Source organism: Peromyscus leucopus, chromosome 8a (genome assembly GCF_004664715.2).
Source record: "Peromyscus leucopus breed LL Stock chromosome 8a, UCI_PerLeu_2.1, whole genome shotgun sequence".
Lineage (NCBI taxonomy): Eukaryota > Metazoa > Chordata > Mammalia > Rodentia > Cricetidae > Peromyscus > Peromyscus leucopus.
Window position 1 is genome coordinate 49,816,621 of NC_051085.1, and position 20,900 is coordinate 49,837,520.

The following is a 20,900-nucleotide window of genomic DNA, read 5'->3' on the forward strand; positions in this document are numbered from 1 at the left end:
GGGACCAAGAGTTCAGGAAGCTTAGTGGCTCCTGGGCTGGGACCATGGACTTCGAATGGACACTCTGCAGCTCGGGGCGGAAGATGGAAGACTGGTCACTCCTGGAAGAAAGCCAGTTTCCTCCAAGTGTGACTCAAGTCCTCAAGATGATGTCACACTCTGACAGTGCTCTACCGAGCTCAGAGGAGAGACTCCATCTTCCACTCTGTGATTTTTATTATTTCATTGCAACACAAATTAGCACACAGGCTTTTAAACTATTATAGACTTGGTCTCTTTTGCCTGTGGCTGATAAAAGCCTAATTGAGAAGGATTTTTTTTCCCCTGCTAATATCATCATTTCCTATTTGAGGGCATTTACACCTTTGTAGGCTTTACACAGTGAAGTTAGGTCTTGGTTGTCTTCCTCAGCCTCTCTCTAATTGCTCCGTGTTTTTGCCGGAAGCAACTAGACGTCAGCTGTGCCTGTCTGCTTGACTGCTGACACGGAACACCACGGATGGGGACCCTGAAGGACAGACACTGATTTTCCCAGGGTTCTACAGATGGAAGTCCAAACGGTGGTGACAGCTTGGCTGGAGTGGCATTCTTCTCTCACTCTGTTCCTCTTAAGGAATACATATCCTTTAAAGAAGGACGATTATCTCACCATGAGGGCCCCGTTCTCATGACCTCACCTTACCTAATGATCTACCAAAGGTCATCTCCGTGGAGGCTAAGGCTTCAAGATAGGAACTTGGTGGGGCACACTCATGTCTAAAGCATCAACGTTGGCTAAAAGAAGGATTGTACCAAGAGGGAGCAGGCAGGGAAGGGATGCAGAACTGGAGAGGGTGTCTCTCCTGTACAGAAGCGCAGCCAAGCAGCAGGAGTCGCTACCCAGGGTGCATCCAGAGCTGGTCCCAGGAGGACTAACTGTAGAAAGCATTCATTTGAAAAGGATAAAGTATTGGCCACATTTCCCCGCAAAACCAACATTTTCTTCAAGGGGAGTATCTAAAATCAATTGACAAGTGAAAGATGATAATGCCTGTTGGTCAAGATCAATCAAGTTGGGGTTGGCAAAGGGGCAATTACAGCCACAGAGTAACAGCAGTGCCAAGGAGGAGTTCCTGCTGCATAAACAGGGGAAGGTAGAAAGAGCTATTCCATGGTGCCAAATATGGAAAGAGCAAGTCTCTGGGGCATTCTTATCCACTCCTTGAAAACAGGGAAGGAAGATATGAGTCCTTTTGATCTCTTCCCTGAACATGTGTTGGTACCAGTTCACCTGCCAAGTTCACGGCAATGCATTCCAAAAAATAGGTTGTATTTTAACATTTACCATACATTTCCAAGACAAATAAATTGTGGTTTGTGTGTGTGTGTGTGTGTGTGTGTGTGTGTGTATGTGTGTGTACACACTTGGGTATGTGTGTGTACGAGCATGTGCTTTACTCTGTCCAAACAGAATAAATGAGAGTTACTTACTTTGGTAACTCAGTATATGGTGAGTATATTATAGCACCTTATATTTATTTACCAGTCTACAACTCTCAAAATGACATCTGTAATTTTCAGATAAATAAACTGAAACAGTCGTGTTTCTAGAGCTGAAGAGATGGCTCAGAGGTTACGAGTGTAATATTCTCCCAGAGGTACTGTTTGATATACAATACCTGGACCAGAAGGCTCACAACTGCCTGGAGCTCCAGCTCCACTGATCCTATGCCCCCTTCTGGCCTCTGCAGGTACTTGCACTCATGTGCATATAGCCACATACAGACAAACATTCATAATTAAAAGTGATCACACACATAATTAAAAGTGATCTTTAAAACAGTTGTATTAGTATGATTTACAGAAATTGAAGGCAGAGGCAATGAATTTTTATTCAATTGGCATTTTATCTTTCAAATGAACACATATTACCTAGACATGTCGTGGAGTGTGGTATACTATGTTATCACCAAATCAGGGTAATTAGTTTCCCAATCTCCTTAAAAACCAGCCATTTCTTTGGGTTGTGAACCTTTGGACTTTTCTAATTGTTTTGAAATGCATCCTAATTGTGGTGTCCTGTGGTTACCTTATTGTATCAGATAACACTGGGACTAATTCCTCCTTCTGTTGAATTTTGGTAACTGAACTATAACCTCTGTCTCCACCCCTCCTCCCCTCCTCCCCTCCTGGACTTTAGCAACCACTAACCCCCCTCTTCTTGGAGCCCAGATAGTCTTTTAAGCTTCTACATGTGAGTGAGAGCATCTGGGTTTGACTTTCTGTGTCAATATATGTTCTGTGTCATGATATGTTCCAGTTCCATCCAGCTCTGCAAGTGACTGGATTTCATTTTTTTACTTTGGCTGAATAACATCCACTCATATATACATACACACATCATCTACAGATACATGTATTTTCTTCTTCACCCTTCATCCACTGACACACTTTTTCTTCATTCACCTATGCATGGATGTCATCGTTGGTTCCATACCTTGTTTATTAGCAATGGTAATACAATAGACATGGGAGTGAAAGTGTCTTCATTATATCGTTTTATTTCTGCTGTAGCTTTGTAATGGGAAGCCTGGGGGTTCTATTTCTGGTTGTCTTTGGAAGCTCCAACCAGAATTAGTTGGTCACAGTGTCTAGGTCAATAATATGCCCCAGAATGTCCCCTGGTGAAGGAACAAACATTCTTTTTTTTCCTGTGGAGAGTACGTGTTAAATACTAAGCACTTGTGGCCACGAGGAACACAGTCTGTCATCATTTCCTTTCTATGAATGGGAGTTTAAGGACTTGTGTGTGGCTGTACCACATTGGATGGTGCAAGGGTGGAGCAGTGTGCAATGGGTTTGTTGTTATTGTTGAGGCAGGGTCTTACTGTATACCCGTGGCCGGTCAAAACTCACTATACAGAAGAGGCTGGCCTTAAACGTGTGCTATCTTCCTGCCTCTGCCTCTCAAGTGCTGGGATTATAGGTGTGCTGCAGCACAACCAACTGCATTTGTGTTTTGAAGATAAAAAGATCAAAGGCTGGCCATGTAGCTCAGTGGTAGAGCTCTTACCCAACACAACTGAGGCCCCGGTCTCCATTCTAGCATTGTAATACATGTATATGTGTGTGTGTGTGTGTGTGTGTGTGTGTGTGTGTGCACATGTATACATGTGTGTGTGAGAGAAAGAGAGAGAGATTTGTTTTCTTTTTCTCAAACTCCCTTCAAAGCAGAAGGAGAAATAAAGTGCACATATGACTTTAAATAAAAGTCCCAGTCAAACATGTATGGAATTTATCAAAATGTGAAGAGTATGTAGAAGATAAGAGCCTCAGGAATGGCCCAGTTCATTCTGAAGAGAGACGAGATGGTGGGGGACAAGAGGCAGACTTGCTCTACTAGATACTAAGATTGTGATAGACAGTTGTGAACAGTGACAGCAGCTTGGGGACAGACAGACAGACACAGGACAGGGTGAAGGGCACAGGTCAGGTTCTTCCAGCATAACTAGGAGTCTCATAAAGACAAGGGTAGAGCTGTAATCCAGACAAGGTGAAGTGCATTCAGAGAGCTGCTTGATTATATGGAAGACATCAGTAAATTAGATTCTACCATGCTCTGCACAGAATTAACTCCAGAGATATTAAAATTCAATGTGAAAAACGCAATTTAATAAGGCTATATAAAGACCTTGGGTGAGGGTGTAGCCCAGTGCAGACTGGCACCGAGTGCTAGGCAGGATATATGTGTGTATGTGAATATGAGAAAGCATTTGAGATATTGGGAAAACACGATTTTGATGACAAGACACACCAAGCAGGAGCTATGAAAAACGTATACTTTGTTTCATCCACCCTGAGATTTCTTAGTGCCAGAGAAACAGATGTTAATCGGCACACCAAGATGATGGCGCGCATGTCATCCCGCAGGTTTATCAGTGAGCAAAGCACACAAATATGCAAGTAATGCCCCCATCCCGACCCAACAGGCCCAAGACCCAGAAACACAAGCAGGGGACAGAAAGAGAACGAGGTTAGGACTTGGGAAGAACACTGAGACTTAAGGGTTTCATTTGGAGAGCAAGGTGGACCACTTTTTCTCAAACTCCCTTCAAAGCAGAGGGAAAAAATAAATTACAGTTACAAATGGGACCAGAGAAATACACAAACACGGAAGTGACTGGGAGTAGGGGTGTGTGTGTGTGTGAGAGAGAGAGAGACAGAGACAGAGAGAGACAGAGAGAGCGCCTTTCTATGCTCTATGATTTTAGCAATTCTTGGACCCACCCATGGTTGATGCTTGCTCAGGAGCAAAGAGCTGCGGTAATGATTCCTGAGTGAAAACCCTTAGTACTTTTCTGGTAATTTCCTCTTGTCAATCCACTCAGGACCCTACAAAGTAGGTATGTTGTTAGACTCATTTAAAAGATGGGAAAACTAGAGCTGGTCAATGAAATTTCTCAGGGTCACAAGTTGTACGGGGAATGAGGTGGGCCGGAACATGGCAGCCTGGCTCCGGAGTAGTTCTCGCTGTGGGGAAGAGAGCTAAATCTGCATTCTTTGGATCGCTTGAGAAAGTTAGCTAATGGCTGGGTGATGGCATGAGGTGGGGACCAGGATAAGAGCTGGCTGGAGAAATTAGAATACGTAGGTAGAGCGTGCTAACACGGACGCTCCGTGGTTGCACTGGTGAATTTGCAGCCTGGCAGCGGATTACGCTAGCCCAGTGAGCCCGGCGATGGGGTAATGGTGTGTGGACCCCCCTGTGCATCCATCCTATAGGATCTACAGATCTTTGAGGGGCAGCAAAGACGCTATGATGGATTCAAACGGACTAAGCATCACTGTTTCCCAGAGATTCAGGATGCGAATATATGCAAAGGACTTTTCCTTAAGGCGGTCCTTTCTCCTCTTGAACTTTAGGATTAAGCAAATCTCTTAGCCCTGTGGGCTGTCCCTCTGTCCTGCTGGTATAGTTAGCCAATATCTGCTGTGTCGCCAACATCCCACCCAGGGCTCTAGGCACGTGATGAGGCAGGGGCAGGTGTGAAGCCCTGTTCCTGGAGCTGGCTGACTGTTACCTTGGGAGTTCAGAGGCTTCGGCTCCAGCAGCCTCAGAGCACTGAAAGCTATTCCTGGAGTCTGCAGAGTCCCAGGCTGGGTGATCCTGGAACTCAGGGAACTCCGACCCGGGATATCATTTTAGGGCAGGCTACAGGTCCAGGCCTTGGTGCACAGTGACACTTGCCACAAACCCACCCCAACCTGCTCTCCAGGTCTATGCCAGCCCGGGGCGCGAACGGGCGGGAGGCCTGGAGCCTGGAGCGGGAGGAGCGGCCCGGGGCGGGCTGCCAGGGCGAGAGAGAGAGCGAGGCGGGGGCGGCGGGTACAGAGCTGCGGGCGGCGGCGCCCGCGGGTCACTTGCTGGCGGAGCAGCGGGCGGCAGGACGCGGGGTGCCGGCGCGCACCATGCCCACCTTCGACCAGGCGCTGAGGAAGGCGGGCGAGTTCGGGCGCTTCCAGCGGCGCGTGTTCCTGCTGCTGTGCCTGACCGGTATCACCTTCGCCTTCCTCTTCGTTGGCGTGGTCTTCCTGGGCATCCAGCCGGACTACTATTGGTGTCGTGGGCCGCGTGCCACCGAGCTGGCCGAGCGCTGCGCCTGGAGCCCAGAGGAGGAGTGGAACCTCACGGCGCCCGAGCTCCGCACCCCGGCCGAACGCCGAGGCCAAGGCCACTGCCACCGCTACCTGCTGGAAGCCACCAATGCCAGCACCGATCTCAGCTGTGACCCACTCTCTGCCTTTCCCAACCGCTCCGCGCCCCTGGTGCCTTGCAGCGGCAACTGGCGCTATGTGGAGACCCATTCTACCATCGTCAGCCAGGTAAGCGTGGCTCTGGGCTTCATCTCACCGCCACACTGCAAGGGTGAGCAGGTTAGGTCTCTGGAGTCTTTGTGACTTAGGGACCCACACACCGGATGACCACCTTTGGGGACCCACCAGGTTCCAGCCCATGCTTGCAAGTGCCGCCTTGCAAATACCTGGGAAAATCTTTTGTTTATGTCCCTGTCCCAAAGAGTGGGCTAAGAGATGATCTGGCTTCAGGTAAAAAGGAAAACTTTCCTAGAAGCCAACTCGGAGAAGCTTCACACACACCTGCCTCCGCACTTGTCACTGAGATATGTTTGCACAGTGATTGGAGATTATGGGTCCCCTCTTGGCTGAGGATTCCGCCTTCAGGCGAGGTAGAACTATGCTGGCACATCTAGGTTGGCTTATCTCCAGCGGGGCGCAGGAGAAGGGGGAATCGACTTAGAAGACTTGAAGACGGCACAACTTTTTTTCCAGTGTCCAAATGATTATCTGAAACGCAGGGGACAAAGGTCGAGACTTTCCCGGGCAATAATTTTGGTAAAACTGCTTTGGGGACAAAGAGCAGCAATGTAAGAGAAGTTGGGAAAGCTGGGGTAGTGGACAAGAGTTTACGGTATTTTCTGCTAGTAAATTATAGGAAGGCAGCAGGAGGGCACCCATCTCCATGCGCTGTGGTGGCTGCTGGAGTCCGGGCAATCCCCAAACTTGTTCTCTCTCTCTCTCTCTCTCTCTCTCTCTCTCTCTCTCTCTCTCCTCTCCTCTCTCTCTCTCCTCTCTCTCCCTCCCCTCCCCTCGCTCCCCTCCCCTCCCTCCCCTCCCCTCCCCTCCCTCCCTCCCCTTCCTCCCTCCCTCCCTCCCTCCCTCCCCTCCCCTCTCTCTCGCTAACTTAAGTCTGATTCTGCACCCTCCAGCATGGTGCGCTGTAAGGCTATGGGTTTTCACGTTTTAAGGCCGGGTGGTGGTGGTGCACGCCTTTAATCCCAGCTCTCGGGAGGCAGAGGCAGGCGGATCTTTTTGAATTTGAGGCCAGCCTGGTCTACAGAGCAAGATCCAGGAAAGGCACAAAGATACACAGAGAAACCCTGTCTCGAAAAACCAAAAAAAAAAAAAAAAAAAAAAAAGAGTGCTTCAGAGGTACCGGGTCCAGGGTCCACAGGGATGAAACAAAAGTCCTATTGGATTTTGCCTAAGTCATAGCTCGACTTAATCTTTGTAAGATGATTGCGTATACTTAGGGAAGTGGAGGACAATTTTCATCTCTTAGTTCTTGTCCAAAACACTTGCTTAGACAAAAAGTGAGACACCAGCAGGCAGGACTGCCTTTTCTGTACTTTCTCTCTCCTTGGTGATCATGTCTAAGTTGGGATACGGCTCTACGAAGCTATTCTTTCCCGTAAGACCATCTGTGGGTATGGTAGCCTACTCAGGGAAGTTCCGGAGACCCTGCCTCAAAACACAAGATGTTATCCTCTGACTTCTTCATGCACACATACACACGAACACACTGAAATATTCGTGCACCCTCCCCCAGTGTGCATGCATGCTCATGTGCACACATACACATTCTATTAAAAAGGTGACCGTAAAAAGCCTTCCAAAACAAAATGCACAGCCCCTCTAGAAAGGTAGACATGAATGAATGTGATCCATGGGCAAGATGGATCATCAAGAAGAAGGTCATAAAAATCTGTGAGCAGATACTCTGACTGGTACTTCAGGAATGTGCTGGGGTTCTGGGGTTGATAGGATTTTGTCAAGTGATTGACAGTTCTTAAACACGGTGCAGAATGGTCCTGACACGGGCTCTAGGGGTCTGTGTGGCTACAGTCTGTCAAGTAACTTCTTCAGTCTGGCTTTCTCATCCTGTGCTGGCCATTATAGTCACTAGCAGTTGACATCTCAGTGTGCACAGAGCATCGATCAGACTTCTTCAGGGGCAAGCTACGATGTTATTCAGCATGCCTTCCTTAAAGCTGCAGATGAGGTTTAGAAACCTCCCAGAAAGATTTCCTTTTCAAATCCCAAATAACTTTAACTTCTTGTAGCTTGTCTTTCAAGTGTTGACTCTCATGAGGCAATTCCTTGCATCTATCCTGGAAGCCTCGCCACCAAAAGTAACTCAGAGTCTCTCAGAACCTCCCAGGCTTCCCTGTGCTTTCCTTCATTTTGAATGTGAGCAAATTCATTTTTGTTATTGTAGACACTCTCAAAGCAATGAACAAAACTGTGATTCTAGCTTCAGCTGACGTTATGAACTGAGTATATTTTCAGACCTGAAGTTTAAGATCTACAAAGAGGGTACACATTGGACGAAGTGGACGTAGACAGGCTGCATGTGATACTTATAGGGGGAGATATGATTTGTCTTAGCTTTGAAGAAGGGAGAGCTGAGGCTGGCCATGTTAGAGACCCTGCCAGGTCCCATATGGTTGTGGAGGTTGCCACGGGTCAATCTTAGTTCTCCGTTACTATGGTGGTCCTCTGGACATGCCCCCACTTTACCTGGGTACTCTTGAGGAGAGAAGGATGAGAGATTTAGATAGAAGGATAGAGGGGAGAGAAACAGATAGAAACATAGGATAGCCTCCAGAGGGCCTGGATCCTTATCCAGTGTCCCGGAACTTTATTCAAAAGGGCTTTTTATAACAATGCCAAGGGGTGAGGCAAAAGACCTCCCTCTTGCTAGTTACAACCAAGTGCAGACCCTTCCAAACACCTGGCACCCAGGCCCGTGGTCCAATCATCTTCTTGTGCAGCCCTGCTGGTAAATCGAGCTCAGATCTCACTAGGAAACCTCTGTGGGCTCCCACAGGGGCATTGGGAGGGAATACATCCAGTCAGGCTGGCTGCTGGGGAAGCTGTGACTTTATTTGGTGCAGTGGGTCCTTATCATCCTGATGGGAACAAGGTTGAGCAGTCACTTCGGAGGCTGGATGGCCGTAGTAGCTTCTTAACAACTGGAAGGAACTCCAAGGAGCTCAGTCAGGAGTGACTGTCAATTGGAGGACTGTTGGGAGCCATCTCCTTACTCAAGGGGATTTCCTACCTACGCTGAGCTCCTCCATATGGACTCTTCTGTGTGGCTCAACCTCGTCTGCTTGTTAGATAAGGGTCAGAATCAGCCCTGATGGAATGCAAACATTGAGTCAGAGCCCTTACTCACTGGGTGTTTCAAATCACTACCTAGGGAGGGAGCCTTTAAGACGGTGGGGGTTTTGAATGCTTGCTAGCATCAGGAGATCGTCTTTCCACTTCAGGGGGCCTTCACACAGGTAAACAGTTGCTCTTCCATGCTTTTCTTCTAAAACAAGAGGAAGGCGGGGGATATGAGTGATCTGCTGGAGAGTGCTGGTTGCTTTGTTCTCAGGCTTCCTCCTCATCCCCCAAGGGCCTTTCCTCAGATAATAGGCCAACTGGGTAGGGTGATCCCCCACAGTGCTGGCATCCTAAGGGTCTACTATACATATTACTGGGCTATTGTACGTGCTGGAGGAGGGAGTTGGCCGAGCCATAATTCTGGCCCAGGCAGGGTCTCTAATTTTCTATTGGCACTTTAGAAAGAAGTACTGGGGCTGGAGAGATGACTCCGTGATGAAGAGCACTGGCTGCTCTTCCAGAGCAAGTTCAATTCCCAGGACCGCTTACAATAATCTGTAACTCCAGTTCCAGGGGATCCAAATTCCTCTTCTCACCTCCGTGGGTACCAGGCATGCATGTGGTATACAGACTTACACACAGGTAAAATGTACATTTAAAATTTCTAGATAGACTGTACTGCCGTATTGTTTGAATGCGTCTTCCCTCTTTTTTGCTGAATTAACTTGATCATTGGAGAACCTGTTATGCTATTTATTTAAATACCCAATTTGGGCATCATTTGTTTTCCATTTCATTATTTTCTCTTCTTTACTATGTGTTGGGGGTGTTTTTCCCAGTTTAAGTTGGATGCTCAGCTCAAATTTTCAACCCCTTTTTTTAGTGTGAATATCTAAAGCAATGAATTTGCTTCTAGGAACTTGTTTGGCTGCGCTGCAACAAGGTTTTAAATGTGTAGTTTTTAAAGCAGCACTTAGATTTAGTCTGTGAGCAAATACAGATGTATGTTGTTGTCTGAGCTGCACCTATACATGGAACAATGGAAGGTCATAAAACGTGGTGTGCCTCATTGAACCCCAGCACCAATAAAAATCCATCTTTTCCTTGCTCAGCTCCTATCTGGGGCACGGAATCAAGGCTCTGTGTGGCAATAGCGTCACCTTGACAGGAGTTCACTTCAACGCTCATGACTGTGTGACTACTGGTCCCACAGGAGAGAAGTAAGAATGCTGGGAGCTTTAAGGAATGAAATTTTATCAGCAAGGAGCTTTTTCTTTCTTGCATTAAAAATAATGATGCAACTAAGCCAGGTGAGTTAGCAATACCTATAGTCCCAGGTACTTGGGTCTGATGAAGAGGAGTTACTTCTGCCCAAGAGTTTAGGCACAACAGCAAAACTCCATCTCAAAACATAACATAAATTACACCAAGACGTCCATACCCTTAAAGTGCCCCCACTGGAAGAATTACTCTTTTGAAAACCACGTGTATCAGTTGTCTCCTTCCAGTATGTGGGTCCTGGGATCAGGCTTAGCAGCAGGTACCTTTACACACCCATCTCACTGGCTTGAAGGAAAACCTCTTAGACTATTTCATTGAGCTGTTCAATGTCCTGGCATAAAAACACAAATGCAATTAATTATTATGAAACAATAAAGATGGCTGTGCATGCTGGGTGTGATAACACATGGCTGTAATCTCTGTATTTGGGGAGGCTGAGGCAGTTCAAGGGTCAGGAGTTCAAGGCTAGTCTGGTTACACAGCAAGACTCTAGAGAGAGAGAGAGAAATTTAAAAATAAGCATTGGCCAAGGGCCTACGAAGCACTTTGGTAAGTTACATCTATGTACAAAGGCTCCTAAATAGACACTAGTCTTTCAGTGACTCATGCACTGCCCTAGAATGCTGGCCCCGGTGGCCGCAGTCCTACAACGCAGGAGGTGGAAGAAGGGAGGTTATTAACTGGAGACCAGCCTAGATATACAGTGAGTCTCTGCCTCAAATCAAACAAACAAAAAACAAGAGAAAAAGAAGGGGAGAGAAGGGAACACAAGAGAGGGAAGGATGGGGAAGGGAAGGGGAGGGAAGGAAAGGGGAGGGGAGGGAAAGGAAGGATAGGGAAGGGGAAGGGAAGAGGAGGAGAGGGGAGGGGAGGGAAGTTCCCTGGAGACAGGTGCCTTTAGGTACAATAACTTCAGAGCTTCCAATGTTGCTCCAGCTAATAACCAAATGAAGGAGACCTGTCATCTGGAACCTGTGTGTGAACACAGGTACTTTTCTGTAGATTCTCTACATAGACAAGTTGATTGAAGGTTATAGGAGGAACTACAAATTCAATCATCTCTCAACATATAAACTCCCACCCATGAACATACATAGTGTACTTGGTCCAAAATAAGTCTGCATAAAAGGATGAAATAAAGGAAAGTTAAAACATTGAGGAAGGCCTTCTGTGCCTGGCTGGGGCAATGGGAGTCTCTTCCACATGGTCCCTGTGTTCCCACCTGCTCCTCTCCGCTGTGGGGAAGCTCTCCATCCTGTCATGTTCAGCTCCATGCCTTCCTTCTCGATTGTCACCCGTGACGTGGGCTCCTCTTCATCCTCTGTACAGTCGCCAACAGTCTCTAGCTCTCCTCTGCAGCCAGTGACCTGCTCCAGGTCCCTCAGGGGACTTCCTGCCTCCATTGCTTCCAGAGGAGTCCATCCTGGCTGCTGTTCCTGTCTCTGGAGCTGTGTCTCCCTGCACCATCACATCTACCCTGCTGAAATGTGTATGTTAACTGTGATTCCATTCTCAGTATTTTAAATCCTCGCTGTTCTTCCTTCTTTGACTCACAGTTTATTTTTAGAGGCTTATTATTAAACTAATTTAGGCTGACTCCTCTTTAAAATTTTTGCATTCTTTTTCATTGTGATATGGTCAGAGAATGTGGTTTTTATGATACTGAATTTTTAGGTTTTTTTTTTTTTATTAGCATTGCTTTGTAGATTTGTCAGAAGTCAAGTGTTGTGTTTCTTTTCATGCTTGGCAAGAATGCTTGGTCTTTATCCACAAGGAGCAGCATTTTATAGACATTCAACAGCTGAACCTAGCTAGTTCTACTGTTAAAACATCCTATGTCTGAGATAACTTTTTGTACGCTGGTGATCACTAATTACAAAAACACAGCATTTTTCAATTTCTAGATTTAGGATTTTTTTTTATATGAGATGTAATTATACTGAATGTGTGTGCATGTGAATTTAGAGTTTAAAAATTCTTTGTAGTGAAGTTTTTATTATTGTATAAAATCTGATCTGAGATCCAGGGTATGTTTTGTCTTAATATCTATATCATCTGCTATTCATATGGCAATTCCATCTTTCCTTTGATTAATATTTATCATTAACCTTTTGTTACCTTGAATTTCAAATTTCCCACATTCTAATATGGAGCTCATAAAATGTACATAAGATGATTTTGCTTTTATTGAATGTGCCTCAGTGTCCATGTGTTAGTTAGCTTCCCATTTCTGGGACAAAATATCAGAAACAATCAACTTAGAAAGAGGAAGCTGTGTCTTGGCCCACAGTTTCAGAGGATTCAGCCCTGGTCATTTGACCACATCACTTGGGCCAGTGATGAGACAGCTCCTGGGGTGAAAGTCTGTGCGTGGCAACTATAACTGACGTCCTCCGTGTGCTGGTCTGGAAGCAGTGTGGACCAGCATCCTAACGTTGCTTTCAAGGGTACTTCCTTGTCCCTAGGCTCCCCGCCCCATAAAGATTCCACTGTGTCCCAGTAGCACCCTGGGCTGGTGACAGGAGCACCCAAGTCTCAGGCTTGGTGCTCCTTAAGTAGTGTGGCACTTGATCTCTTTAAATGTGTTGTGGGAATTGGCGAATTTGGGCTTATTAGATCTTTAATCTTGGCCTTTCTGTGCATTTCCTTCTATGGAAGAAATATAGTTAGACTTGCTTTTCCTACTCCATTTTATTCCTTCTTTTATTTGTTGGAAGTTTAGCTCTTTTATTTCACCTCTTTTGGTGATTACTCCTGGAAATTTCACCCAGCTTATTTAACAAAGCCTAAATTTAATGCAGGGACTCCCTGCACCTTAAAAAGGATTATTTATGCATATGTATGTGTACCTGTGTGAGTTTATGTGCGCCACTGTGTACAGGTGGCCACAAAATAAGGTGTGAGATCCCCTAGAACTTAAGTTATAGGCAGTTGTGAGCTGCCATATGGATGCTGGAACAGAGCCTCTGTCCTCTGCAAGAGAAGCAAGTGCTCTTAACCACTGAGCAAACCCTCTAGCCCCCTAGACCTTCTCTTAGATAATCTAAGAAACTTAGGACACTTCAGTTTAGCCACTGCTCTCCGTCTTTTGATTAGTATTAACATTAGTATTAACCAATGTCCTCTGTCTGCCTTTTTATTATTAGTTTATATTTTTTATGTAGCTTGTGTGTGCCTTTGTTCATATCCATACTATATTCACCCATTATTCTATAGGATGTCTCATTTCCTCCCTTCCTGTTAAGTAAATCTTTCAAAAGCACCTTTAGTGCCATGGTTCTCAATATGTGGGTCATGACCCCTTGGGGTCAAATGACCTTTTCTGGGGGTCAAATATCAGATATCCTGCTTATCAGATATTTACATTACTATTCATAACAGTAGCAACATTACAGTTACAAAGTAGCAGCAAAAATAATTTTATGGTTGGGGGGGTCACCACACCATGAGGAACTGTATTAAAGGGTCACAGCCTTAGGAAGGTTGAGAACCACTGCTTTAGTGTATATTTGTAGATAATAAATGCGTTTTGGTTTTGTTTATATTTGTAACTCTTTATTTCATCATTAGTCTTGAAAGTTAACTTTCCAGGTGAGTGGTCCCTGCCTTGGTTGTCTTTTCCTCCGTCCTTCTGTGATGGAAGTTCTAGGGCAAAGGGCCAGCTCGATGGGTTCCATTATGTCAGGTCCGGCCACTCACGCTGAAGAAAGTAAACAAAAGCAGTCTCGGTAAAATAAACAACACAAAAAAAAAAACAAAAAACACACACGGATGACAGTGCCGTCATGGGACCTCTTGCTTTGTATGATAACCAAAAACTTCAAAAAAGAAAGGAAAAAATAAACATAATGGTAAAGTGACTGGAAAAGTTTCATTGACATGAAAAATGGGGAAGATAGAGAGTCCCTCAGCCCATTGTCAGTGTACCGGTGTGTTCTCTAAATGGGAAGACTCTGGTACTGGCGGGAAGGCTGCACAGCTGAGCAGCCTCCCCCAGACTGCCGATGCTCACATCTCAGGTGTGGTTCTGCAAGGGGCAGGGCTTGGAGAGGCCTTATTGTTTGACATACAAACTAGTTCCTAGGAGATGCTGCTCCTGCTTGGGGGTGATCTCATTATGGGGTGATCTGTGCTGGACCTACATCCCGAGGTAACGACACTGGAGACTTTGGGTCACCTTTTGGGGGTTCTGGAACAGTATACTTGTAAATGGTGACATTAAAATACCTTGGTCTTGTCTTCATATCTTCAGCCTGGAAGAGGCTGATATAGGTTTGAGCATCAGGTGTGTAAATGCCAGCACCCTGGGTGCTTCACCAGACTGTGTGCAGAGTTCAGCAGGCAAGTGGACCAAAGTAGAGGAGGTGGATACAGGAAATGGGGTCAAGGAGGACAGGCATCCATCCTGCTTCTACATACCTTGAGGGCTCAGAAGAAAGAGCCAATGTTCTTTAGTCATGACTGTTTCTTAGCCCTCACTCCATTTTCCAGAGTGTGGACATGACACGCAGCTTTGGTTTTGCTCTGGAGAAGTCCATCGTCAGTCAGTCTTGCTTTCTCTCAGGGAGAGTTGCCTCCAAAACACAACAGACATGTGTTAAGCACTCAGTCAACGTTTCTCGAGTGAATCGTTAGGTTTTTCTCTGCATTTGGACCTTTAATCTCTTCCACAGGACACCCAGCCATTCTCCCTCCAGGGCAGCCTCTCCGTCCTTTAGCCTTGCCTTCTGAGATTCTAATTAGACATGACTTGGACTTGGTTTTTCTTTCCTTCGGGACTTCCTCTTCTACTGTCCACTTCTGTATGTATAGGTCTAGTCCAGAGCACCAACTTTCCATTCAGCAGTGTCCAGTATTCTGTTTAACCCATCCATTGAACTTTTTATGTTAACCAGATGATGTTTGTGTTATTTTGGAATATGCCTGGACATTTGCTGGTGGCTTTCTCCTGCTTTCTTTCTATTCTTTTTTTTTTTTTTTTCATCTCTTTAATTCATTTCCCCACAACTGCTCTTATTTTGTGTGTGGTGACTACCTGATGTCCTTGGTGTTCTCGATTTGTTTGTGGCTTACTGTGTGTTTAATGATTGTTGGCTGTGTGTCCCCAGTCCTTGGTCATCTCTGTGGCAGCTTGGTTCCTTCCATGCAGGATTTCTTCTCACCTCTTTGGAAGCTTAGAGACAGCCGTTGCCTGGAACTCTGCCTCCCCTCTAGGCAGCCTGGCTGGATGAAGAGTGACTAAAGCCTTTGTCTGTTTTGATTGGAAATGTGAGCTTTCTGTTTATTTCCTGAAACACTTTAGCTTGAGTCCATCTTAGTAACCATTTCTTTCAGCCAATGACAAACGTGGTTTAGTAGCGTGTCTTTTTAATGGAGTAAAATCAGGACCCTAATGAATGGGGCCACCCCACTAAATGTCTGCTCTGTGGTCTAGGTAGGAAGAGACCAAACAGATGCACCATCCGGTGACATTTGTGGGCCCCAGAACAACCAAGAAAGTGTTCACCACAGGGGCTTCATTGTGGGGCTGTGAGAGAGTCCTTCCTGCTTCCTCTGACAGCTGGCGTTCTGGATTATCAACAACAGTACCACTGCAATTATTTACATTCAGTCCACGCCAGGCTCGGGGCCGGGCTGGAGATACAAAGAGGAGTGAGATCCTTTCTCCACCCAGCTCCAGGCCTGGCAGGGCAGAGTGTGCCAAGACAACAGCAAGATGGGGGCAGTGGAGAGGTGCACTTTTTCACGGGTTCCAGGTGAGCCGGGCCAGGACGGACGTTGACCTTGATCTCAGCCTGGGAGGACAAGGAGGAGTCCAGGATGAAATGCCAGTGAAGTGGTTGGTGTTTGGTTTTTCACACTCTCTCGTCCTCATCATCCTTTCCTCTGTGGTCCTTGAGGGACCCTGCACAGGGCTGGCCGTGCATTCCTAGGTCCCACCCATAGAGTTTGGAATCCAAAGATGGGGCTGGGTTTAGGGCTTTCTTTCTTTCTTTTGAGCATCCTAGGTTCGTGCAGGTGGTCCACGGACCTCCCAGGGAGACACACTCTGATTCTTAATGAGGAGTGTGATGAGAACCTCATGACTGGAAGATAAACCAGAAATGGATCTTCCAAACCCACCCTGCAGACTCTGAGGTAGGTGGCCTGTCCCTTTATCTCCTGGCAGAAGTCCTGGGTCTTATCTGATGCAATGCCTTAGTTTATTCCCCCAAATCTTCGCACTCCCCAGAGATGCACAACAGATAGGAAGATTCTTTGACTGATGGGGGCGAGACCTAGCTGAACCACACTGTGAGAATCTTGCCAGAGCTTGGAAAGGAGCTTTATACAAAGGCACAGCCATATGCATGTCAGACAGGTGCGGCGTCTTCACAATCTATGGCTGTTTTTATTTTTTCTTCTTGTTGGGTCAAATGCCTGGCCAGAGCAAAGAAGGGTGCACTCTGGTTCCCGGTTTGGTTCCACAGACCATTGTGGAGGGCATGGAGGCAGGAGCGGGAGGCAGCTGGTCACATTGATGTACAGTCAGGAAACGGAGTGAGGAACATTGGCTCAGCTCACTCTCTCCTTTTTACTCATCCCGGGTCCCTAGCTCATGCAAGGGTGCCACCTATATCCAGGGTGGGTCTGAATTCATTCAATCTAGAAAATTCCTTACCGACATGTCTCGTAGGTGGTCAGAGATGCTGTTGACACTATTCATCATCACAACTGGTTGAAGTGTTTTGTGTAAACATCGTAGTAGCAGAATGGAAAGGGTGCACATACCTTCCAGGATCAGATGGCTCTGGGCCTAAACCCAGCTCCTTTGTCTTTCAACTTAGCAGCGAGTCCAGCAACTGCCTGACTCTGTCTTCTTAGCTCTGGAATGTTTCTTAAAGACCCATGTGTTGGAATGTCTGGCACTGAGCTGTCAGCACTATCTGGGGAGACTATGGAACGTTGGTGGTGTGGGGTCTAGCTGGTGGAAGTAGGTCAGTGGGGGCAGGCCTTTGAAGACTAGATCTGCTGTCGGTCATATCTGCTGTTGGTTGTAGCCTGAATTCTCTGCCTGCTGTCTGGCACCATGGTGGGAGGGGCCACAGCTGCGTGTTTTAGCTGCCCCAAACTCTACCACATTCTCTCTGCCATGATGAACTAAATCTTAAAGGACCGTGAACCAAAGCAAGTGCTTCCTTCCTTGAGTTCCTTCTGTTGGTTACTTGATTACAAGGACATAAAAGTAACTAAGCAGAAACTCAAACTAGCTAACCCCTCCTTAGTGGTTGTCTCCTGTGAGCAGGGCAGTCACCATTGTGTCTAGACATTGTATCTGACCATCCAGCTGCTCAGAGCAGTGACTTCATGGGACTGTGTAAGGATTTTTGAACTAAGTGGAACCTGGAAAGGAACAGAGAACAGGCTGACAGTCAGGTATGACCCCGGAACTATAGTTTGTGGGCCTCTGGTCTAACGTAATAGATTACTAAGAATTTTCCTCTTTTTTTTTTTTTTTTTTTTTTTTTTTTTTTTTTTAAAAAAAGGGGGGAGGGGCACTAATGTCTTAGGCAGTAATTCACACTTGAGGCTGAGAATACCAGGACTTTCCCTCTGGGATGCACAGCTGGGTCACATTATCCAAGTGTCTTTGCGGCTTGTAGGACAAAGTGACCAAGCACTGGTCAGTGATACTGGGAAGACTTCAAATGGCACTGCAGGGCCCAGAGCCAAAACAACCCCCCCTTGCATCCCACCCCTGTTCTTTCCTTCTAGCACTTGTAGCAGTGAACCTTGAACCCATAGAGGTGGGGGGGGGGACGACGGACGACGGGACTCCTTAGATGGAAAAGAACCCGTTTCTGAAAGTACGTAGGAATGGCACCACTCCCTCCCATCAATTAACCTGAATGGGATGTGAGATTATGGATGAGAAGAGAACTTTAATTTTTTTTTTCTAGTATAGCAGGCCGGCTCAAACTCTATGCAGCCCAGGCTGACCTTGAAATTCTGATACCTTCGCCTCTCCCATCCCCTCTGTCTCAGTTCTGGGATTACAAGAGTTCATCACATCTAGTTCATATGATGCCGGGGATTGAACCCAGGACTCTCTGCATGCTAGACACGCACTCCACCGTCTGAACTACATCCCCAGCCCCAAGAGACCAACCTTCTGATGTACACCACTGCCTGTTCTAACTCTTTGGGTGAGCCGGTTCTGACTGCTGCATTTTGCTCCATTTCCTATAGATGGAGAGCTGTAAGGCTACAGGCACTAACACAACATCAGGAAGGTGGCTCCTGGCCTCCCTTGTCTGGCACACAGGGCCCTGGGTGATCCTGCCCACTCACTGGCTGCACAGCGGGGGTCTCCTCTCCTCTTCAGGTTGTGACCCTGGACCCGGTGAGGCACAGCTACCCTCACATGGGTCTTTGTATACGTCCATTCCATTTCTCAAACCTTTCTCCTTTCCTCCCGGGTCAGTCCAGTTTCCCCCTTAGCATGCCCTTGAGAAGTGGCCTTGCGTGGAAAGTGTGTCCTCCAACCCTCGCCTCCACCCTGGGCCTAGGGCTGGGTTCCTTTCTCTGCCTCACATTTCCCACTAAGTGTTGATGGTGTGAACAGCTGCCTTCTTCATCACGAAAGAGCAGGCATTCTGACCCCTCTGCTTAACATAGCACTTAGTAAATATTTGTGAGGAAATTCATGAGTGAAAGAATAAGGGGCCCTTGTTATAACTACAGCTAAGCTAACCCTGGAGTGGACTGCCACAAACTGTCAGAAGCTACTTTCTCCGGACACTGCAGCTTCTTAATGACACAAGACACGTCCTTGCGTCTCTCTCCTCCTTGGATCTGTGAGGCGTGACTACTCATCTGGTGGTCAAGACCACTTACGAACTCTGCAGGCAGAGAGCTCCGAGTCTCACTCGGCCGGTGTCTGCCTGCAGTGGGCTGTTGTCTGTGGGAGCTTCTTCTGAGGGAGGTGACCTGGCACACGAAGAGAACAGGGGAATGGAGCTGTCGGCTCCCTGAGGTCATCATTTTTATGTGCTGACGTCCATTGTGCAGAAGAGACTTTTCCCAGCTGTCCTGGCTCTCCTCAGCAGGTCTGTGTCGTCAGCAGAGCCCTCTGCGGGGGCAGCTGGGCACAGCAACAGGGCTGGGCAGAGGCGAGGGGCACGCGGGAGCTGGTGCTTGCGGTGCCAAGGTACAGCTGGACCCTCGGCCCGCTAACGAATCGGAGCCAAAAACATGCTACCCAACCTTCACAACCAAGGGAAACTTTCCAGTGTTCATTCTGCGCACCCTACCCCCTTATACAACAACCAAGAAAGGAGTTGATTTCTATTGCACTTAGGAAAGCGAGCTCCTCGGTGTTCTCAGCACAGTGCTTTTAGAGAAATAAATGGCTGGCGAGGGAGCAGAGGGCTCTTTTATCTGAACCAGGGATCTGAAACATGGCTTTTAGGAGACTGCAGTCTCTTGCTTTTCTTCTGTTTGTCATAAAACAAAAGCCCTCTGGGGCTGGTTCCTGTGCGATAATAGAGAGCGGCAGTGAGGATGGAGTGGAGGGCTTCTAAGAGAGTGGGTAAATGCAATTTTTAATAAAAACCCGTCAGCTCTGCAGTGGTTTTATTGGCGGGTGGTAAGGGCCCAGTGTAGCTTTCAAAATCAAGACTGATTTATCGTTTTTTTAGTCCTCAAAACTGAGTTCAGGGAGGAAAATCGAAAGGCAGACAGGAATATTGGACTATTGTCAAATAGCTTCCAAGAGCTCGGGTGCCAACTTTTGTCTAATGGGGAAGTGGACACTGTGTGGGAAGACCGCAGATCCCTACTGGCTGTGTGTGACTGGGGATGCTGACCTGTCTCTGTTCCCTGAGTTAACTGGTCATTTGTCAGCTGTCCTGATGTGCCTCTCATTTCTCTGACAGTTGAGTCAGTTTCCAGGTTCCTGAGGTATTTAATTCCCAGCCCTGAACTCAGGGATACCAACCAGATCTGTGTGCAAGTGGCAAGCTGTCTCAGGATGAAACTAACCTAAAACGTGGAGGTGTTGGGTTCCTGAAACCAAGATGGGGTCATCCCAGTGGGACCTTTCTTCCTGGTGGGTTTGCTGTGCCACCCATGATGTTGACAGGATGTCCGGTTCCTTTTTAAACATTAGGGCCCTTGTAGGTAGTCAAGGAGAGAACCTGGCACAGGCCATGCACACAGTGGAAAATGCTACACACTCAGGCCCAGACTTATGAAACATGGATGCTTGTTCTTCTACCAAACCCAGTCCTCAGGGATGAGGATATGGCATACACATATCACTTACAGAGCTCTGAGCTGGATCACCAGCACAGCATAGACTGAGCCGAGGAGTACATGTCTGTAATCCAAGCACATGGGCGGTAGACACAGGGGATCAGAAGTTCAAGGACATCCTTTTCAATATAGGGAGTTCAAGGCCAGCCTGCAATATGAGGTCCTGTCTCAGAACCCAGCAAGCACAGAATCTCCAAACAAGCAGACAGCCCAGTCCAATGAAGCAGGTGCCCTCCTGCGTAGGTCCGCTGTAGGGCAGAGGAGTCACACAGGGCTCCGGCTTTCTGTCCTTACAACAGTGGCCAATCACAAATGAATCAGAACTTCAGAAGTCCGTCTACACCCGCAGGCTTTCACCCCAAGTGTCTGATTGT

The 20,900-nt window shown here is 47.1% G+C and overlaps 1 protein-coding gene across 1 annotated transcript in view; it reads left to right on the forward strand.

The window, feature by feature from the left end:
* The first annotated feature begins 5,062 nt into the window (after positions 1 to 5,062).
* Slc22a3 (solute carrier family 22 member 3) overlaps positions 5,063 to 20,900 on the forward strand; it is a 96,586-nt gene continuing 80,748 nt past the window's right edge. Inside the window, exon 1 of the mRNA XM_028866661.2 lies at positions 5,063 to 5,862. Within this exon, the coding sequence (XP_028722494.1) occupies positions 5,260 to 5,862 (603 nt within the window). The 5' untranslated portion in view covers positions 5,063 to 5,259. The remainder of the gene's footprint in view (positions 5,863 to 20,900) is intronic.